The following is a 5,545-nucleotide window of genomic DNA, read 5'->3' as shown; positions in this document are numbered from 1 at the left end:
TTGTTTGGTGGGCCTGGGCTGGATTTGAACCCACCACCTTAGGTGTATGTGGCAGGTGCCTTAGCCACTTGAGCCACAGGCGCCGAGCCTCTAGTCACTTCTTGTTTCCTTCTCTTCATCTTTATAGGCTTCCTGGGTCTCAACCATTTGGGTCCCCATCCCCATTGGCCCCTGTGGTCAGTCAGCCAGCTATACTTCAGCCCTATGGCCCTCTCTCAACAAGTGCACAGGTGACTACACAGCTGGCTGGAATGCAGATCAGCGGTGCTGTGGCCCCAGCTCCTCCCCATTCAGGGCTGGGCTACGGTGAGTAGCTGTGACCACAGAAATTGTACCGCTCTGTTCTTTTCAGGAGCATTAGGCTAGGGCAGTGGTTCTCAACCTGTGGGTTGTGACCCACAGGAACTATATTAAAGGGCCATGGCATTAGGAAGGCTGAAAACCACTGCTGTGGGGTATATCTGAATTCCTTTTATTTCCTTTGCCTCTAAGTCCCCGAAAATGAGACAGTCATACTTGCCCCTCTTGTGTGGAAGGGAAGTGATTTACTAAACAAAGAGGCAGAATGACTGGGCTTCTGACTTTACCTCTTCTACTTCTCAGGCCCACCAACATCGCTGGCCTCAGCCTCAGGAAGTTTCCCTAACTCCAGTCTGTATGGCTCCTATCCTCAGGGCCAGGCTTCTCCCATTGTCCAGGCCCAAGGTCATCCTGGGGTCCAGACTCCCCAGCGATCTGCCACACCACAGGCCTCCAGCTTCACAGCTCCAGCTGCAGGGGGTCCTCGGATGCCTTCAATGACTGGTCCACTCCTGCCTGGACAGGGTTTTGGAGGGCCCCCAGTGAGCCATCCCAACCATGTGTCCTCACCCCCTCCTCAAGCTCTGCCCCCTGGTACCCAAATGACTGGGCCCCCAGGACCACCACCACCTATGCACTCTTCCCAGCAGCCAGGCTATCAAGTACAACAAAATGGTGAGTCTATGCCAAGGTGTGGCTAGAAGCCAAAGGCTTTAACTACTCAGATGTTTTTTTGGTTTTGTGTTTAATATTGCTTGCTGAGTGATAACCTAGATGGATAAATTCTGGGTATTATCACATGATGTGGGGTTGATAAGGTAGTCTTTTTCTTAAGGTTTATAGTTTGGTTTTTGTCTGAATGGCTTTGCCAGGCATTGTGTACCATATAATTTTTTGTTTATAGGAGTCTAATAATTTTTCTGAGGCCTTAAGAAGAGATAAGAGGGGATTTTGAGTTTGTTAACCTTGTGCTCTTGTTTCTCAGGTTCCTTTGGACCAGTCCGGGGCCCTCAGCCTAATTATGGAAGCCCCTATCCTGGAGCACCTACCTTTGGCAGTCAGCCTGGGCCTCCTCAGCCTCTGCCTCCTAAGCGCCTGGACCCTGATGCCATCCCAAGTCCTGTGAGTAGATATTTACATGGTCCTGGGGAAGGGGGTTATGTCTGCCAATAAGTAGGTCAACCTAGATAAGATGCTTGCCTAGCATTTCCTGATAATTTTCCATTTTTGTTCATCTTCTTGTAGGCCAGAAACTTAAATGTGATTTTTGACTCTGAACTAGAACTTGAAGTTCCAGGAGTCTTTTGGGGACAGTTTTATTCCATAGCTGGGCAGGGATGGAGAAGGGAAGTCAAGAGGGATCAGCAGTGTCAGTAAAGTTCTGGGTTGAGGGGCATATTCTGTCACTATTGAACATACACAGCATGGTAACCTTTGCCCTTCTGTGGAGTAGAGGCTGGGTCTTGTCTCCCTAGATCTAGTAGGATAGCATTCTTCCTAATGGGTAGAGCAGGTGGAAGTTCTCTGATACTAGATGTTAAGAGAAGGAAACCTCACTTTTTATCTCTGCTCTTACTTAGACAGTTTTAGGAGGAAGCCCCCAGTACGTTTGTTTGGTAGATTCCTGCTGTGTGGATCGGGAAGAGTGATCTATATTTTATGAGGGCAGTGTGTGTGTGTAAAGTCCCACTGGGGAAACTGCTTCTCTGAGGATGAGGTTGAATCACCCTTAGAGCCATCAGAATCCTCAGGCCCTCCTTATCAGACTCAGAACAGAGACCGGCACTGTACTCCCAAGTAGGGGTCACTCTATAGTTCTGTCTGTAACATTTGCTATGTCAGTTACCTCACCATGCTTAGCCATTGTCATATTCCATTCTGTTCTCTTCCCTCTTCCTTTGGGAAACCACCACGATGAGGGAGCCCGTTGGCTAAGGGGGACCTGAGAGGTTAAGCAGCCTCTCCTTTTCCCCTCCTTGAGTGAGGAGAGTCTAGTTAGATGTGAGGGGAGGCTTCTTTCAGCATAAAATGAGTCCTTAGATGGGAGGTTTGGCCTTTTGAAGGGAACATTCCTCTTCTACCTTCAGATTTCTTCCCTTCAGCCCCTCCCTGTATAACCCCTGTTTGCCTTTGGTTTGCCCCCCTTTCCTTGACTTTCTATATCATAGTCTGAGCCATTAAAGCCTCTGTCTTGGGGCAGAAAGACTTGGAATTTCATATCTAGAGGGGACTTGATTCAGCAGTATAAGCTAGGCTCCAACTGTTCATGTCTAACTCATCAGGGTTGAGAGAAGTAACATCTGCCTCTTGTTCTTTTGTCTCCCTCCCTATATTCTCCTGCTGCCTTTATTATTAAAACACTAAAAGCAACTTAATGAGCTGCCTCCTCAGCAGAAAACCAGGCACAGAATAGACCCTGATGCCATTCCTAGTCCAGTAAGTGCAGAGGGTTGGTGTGTATGTGTCATTCCTGTGTTAGTGCCATCCATGCATGCCTGTGACCTCATCTTCACCTCATCCACCATGTTCATCCCTCTCCATTCTCTTCCTTTAGATCCTTACTTTTATAAGCTAGAAGTATGTGCATGCCTCAAGTTACCATGTCATGAAGAGGTAGCAAGCTGTTAGCAGTGCCTTGAGTATGGGGGAGTAGAAGGTTAGGCTTCAGGGGTGGGCCAGGTAGCATGTTAAGCTTTGGGTTTAGTTTTGCTGGCTCTTCCAGGAGCCTGCATGTGATGTGTGATGGAACAGGACAAAGTTGAGTGGTAGATCCTTCCATTTTGGGTTTGATTTTGCATATAGCCTACTGTGGAGAAGTGGTTGGGTAGGTGGCTATTGATGTATAGGTTCATGGTGTCCCAAATTGGTTTTTCTTATAAGAGAAGGGATTGCTGGTTTGGGAAAGTGTGGGCCACTTTCTCATCTGGAGAATCTTTTTTGACTCTAATATATTTCTAAGCTTCAACCCTTCTGTTATGAGATACACAATCTTATTTGCCCTTTACTTTTTCTGGTTTTTCCAAACTGATCTTGAAGTAACTGACCAAAGGTCACTCTGCACAAGGGTCTGATTACCAGCGTTGTAAATCTTTTATTTCTTTCACCAAGTCTGTCAAAATGTGGGAGACTGAGCTGTAAGAATTTGGTACTTATTCTCTCCTCCCATATATCCATGTTGATGCTTACTTAAAAGTCAGGCAGCATCTACTTTCTCACCTTACCTGATCATTCCTGGCTATGTAATTCTCTCCTTACCCTGTCCCTTGTAATTTCATTGAGTGTAGAGTCATTCAAGGTAGAGTCATTTATACGTGGTTGATGTTGTCTGTTTTCCTGGTCCGACTCAGAATGTGTCTTGGGGAGAAGAGGGAGGAAAACTTGATCGGGGAGGGGAATGCAAGCTAATCACATCTGCAGGTTTGTGATCAGAGCTGGAACTTTCTTGGAATGGGAGAAATAAAAGGGTGCTCACCATTGATCCGGGTCAGGGTAATTCATAAAGAAGCCCATTCTCAGTGTTGCCTGCCCAGTATCTTGGTACTATAGAGTGGAAGATTGATGTTATAGCATTTTATGTGATCTCCAGAAGGAGAGCAGGCCTGGTGCATAAGGTGTTCTTTGTCAGATTTTTAGTTTCTGGGCTGCAGCTCTAACTTTTCTTTCTCTTGGCACTCTGGGGCCTGGAGCTTCCTTTTCTTCTGTCACCACTCATTTCACTTCTTCCCTGCAGATTCAGGTCATTGAAGATGACAGGAACAACCGGGGTACAGAGCCATTTATTACTGGAGTACGGGGCCAGGTGCCACCCTTAGTCACCACCAACTTCCTGGTGAAAGATCAAGGTGAGAGGGTCATTAACTGGTCCTAAAGGTTTTTTTTTTTCTTTAAGATTATTAGCAATGAATGGCACTTTTGTCAGTCTTTAACCAGAGACCAGTTCCCCTCAGTCTGCTTGGGGACAGAAAAAACCACCATCAGCTCTAGCATTTGCAGGAGTGATGGGGTAGATCCCCAAAGGAGAACTGCTGTCTAGTGGGATTTGTTGATCTAACTCAGGTTTTCTACCTCTTCCTTCAGGGAATGCAAGTCCCCGATACATCCGATGCACATCCTATAATATCCCTTGCACGTCTGACATGGCTAAGCAGGCTCAGGTGCCCCTGGCAGCTGTCATTAAGCCATTGGCAAGGCTGCCCCCAGAGGAGGTAAGTCAGGGAAGGGCCTAAAGTATAATGAAAGAAAGGGAGAGAGGGTGACTAAGGCTTCCTAGATATGATTCTAGCTGTCAAAATAGAAGACATCTTGGATGGGCAAAGGGGAGAGTAGCTTTAGTAGCTTTCTATCCCAGCATAGAGAGAAAAAGCAATATGAAAAGAGGCAGGGCCAACCTAATAGGAGAGAAGACAGTTGGGTGTAGGAACCACTCATACCATGGTCAACCCCAGATGATGAGAAAGACATGGTTCTTTTTTTTGCTTATATGCTGTCCTTTCATCCCAGGTAGGTTAGGGATATTAGGATCCATTAGTCCTTCCTTCATCTGGCTTGGGCCCTGGTCTGTCACCCCAGTACCTGAAATCAGCATGAAAAGAAAGAGCTAGGTAGTTGTTCTACCAGGCCTTGGTAGGAAACCTGATGTTCAAGCTTCACTTATCTAAATAGAGTTCTTTATAACTGGAAGCTGAAAGCTCTTAAATTCCTCTTTCAGGCTGGGCATGGTGGCTCATGCCTGTAATCCTAGCACTCTGGGAGGCCAAGGAAGGAGGATTGCTTGAGGTCAGAGGTTCAAGACCAGCCTGAACAAGAGCAAGATCCCATTTCCACTAAAAAAACCAACCAAACAAAACATATATATGTCTTACTCTGTGTGTTTTCTGGTTTTTTTTCTGGGTCTTATTAGGGATGGTTGCACGCTGGTCACTTATCTGCAGGGTAATATCTGCCTGGGGCATCAGTAGGTGTCACAGAATCCCAGGGATGGGGAGGAGAAGTGTCATAGATACTTATTAGAGAAGGAAGCAGAAGTCAAGATCCCTAGGGCAAGAGTGAAGGGGGGATAGCTTGAGGCACCGTCTCAAAAAAAAAAAAAAAAAAAAAAGAGTGAAAAGGCTTGAAGATAACGCAAAGAACAAGAACCCTAAATGATCTTGGCTTTCGGCTCGGCGCCTATAGCTCAACCGGCTAAGGTGCCAGCCACGTACACCTAAGGTGGCAGGTTCGAATCCCCAGCCCGGACCTGCCAAAC

General features: G+C 46.6%; 1 protein-coding gene across 1 annotated transcript in view; it reads left to right on the top strand.

The window, feature by feature from the left end:
• SEC24C (SEC24 homolog C, COPII coat complex component) overlaps positions 1-5,545 on the top strand; it is a 21,991-nt gene that overhangs the window by 6,554 nt on the left and 9,892 nt on the right. Inside the window, exons 2-6 of the mRNA XM_023509554.1 lie at positions 128-306; positions 604-975; positions 1,286-1,422; positions 4,031-4,142; positions 4,378-4,505. Of these exons, the coding sequence (XP_023365322.1) occupies positions 128-306; positions 604-975; positions 1,286-1,422; positions 4,031-4,142; positions 4,378-4,505 (928 nt within the window). The remainder of the gene's footprint in view (positions 1-127; positions 307-603; positions 976-1,285; positions 1,423-4,030; positions 4,143-4,377; positions 4,506-5,545) is intronic.

The sequence above is a fragment of the Otolemur garnettii genome, unplaced genomic scaffold (genome assembly GCF_000181295.1).
Source record: "Otolemur garnettii isolate 467f Iridium unplaced genomic scaffold, OtoGar3 scaffold00008, whole genome shotgun sequence".
Taxonomy (NCBI): Eukaryota; Metazoa; Chordata; class Mammalia; order Primates; family Galagidae; genus Otolemur; species Otolemur garnettii.
The sequence above is the reverse complement of the archived record's forward strand: the minus strand, read 5'-3'. Positions and strand labels throughout refer to the sequence as shown.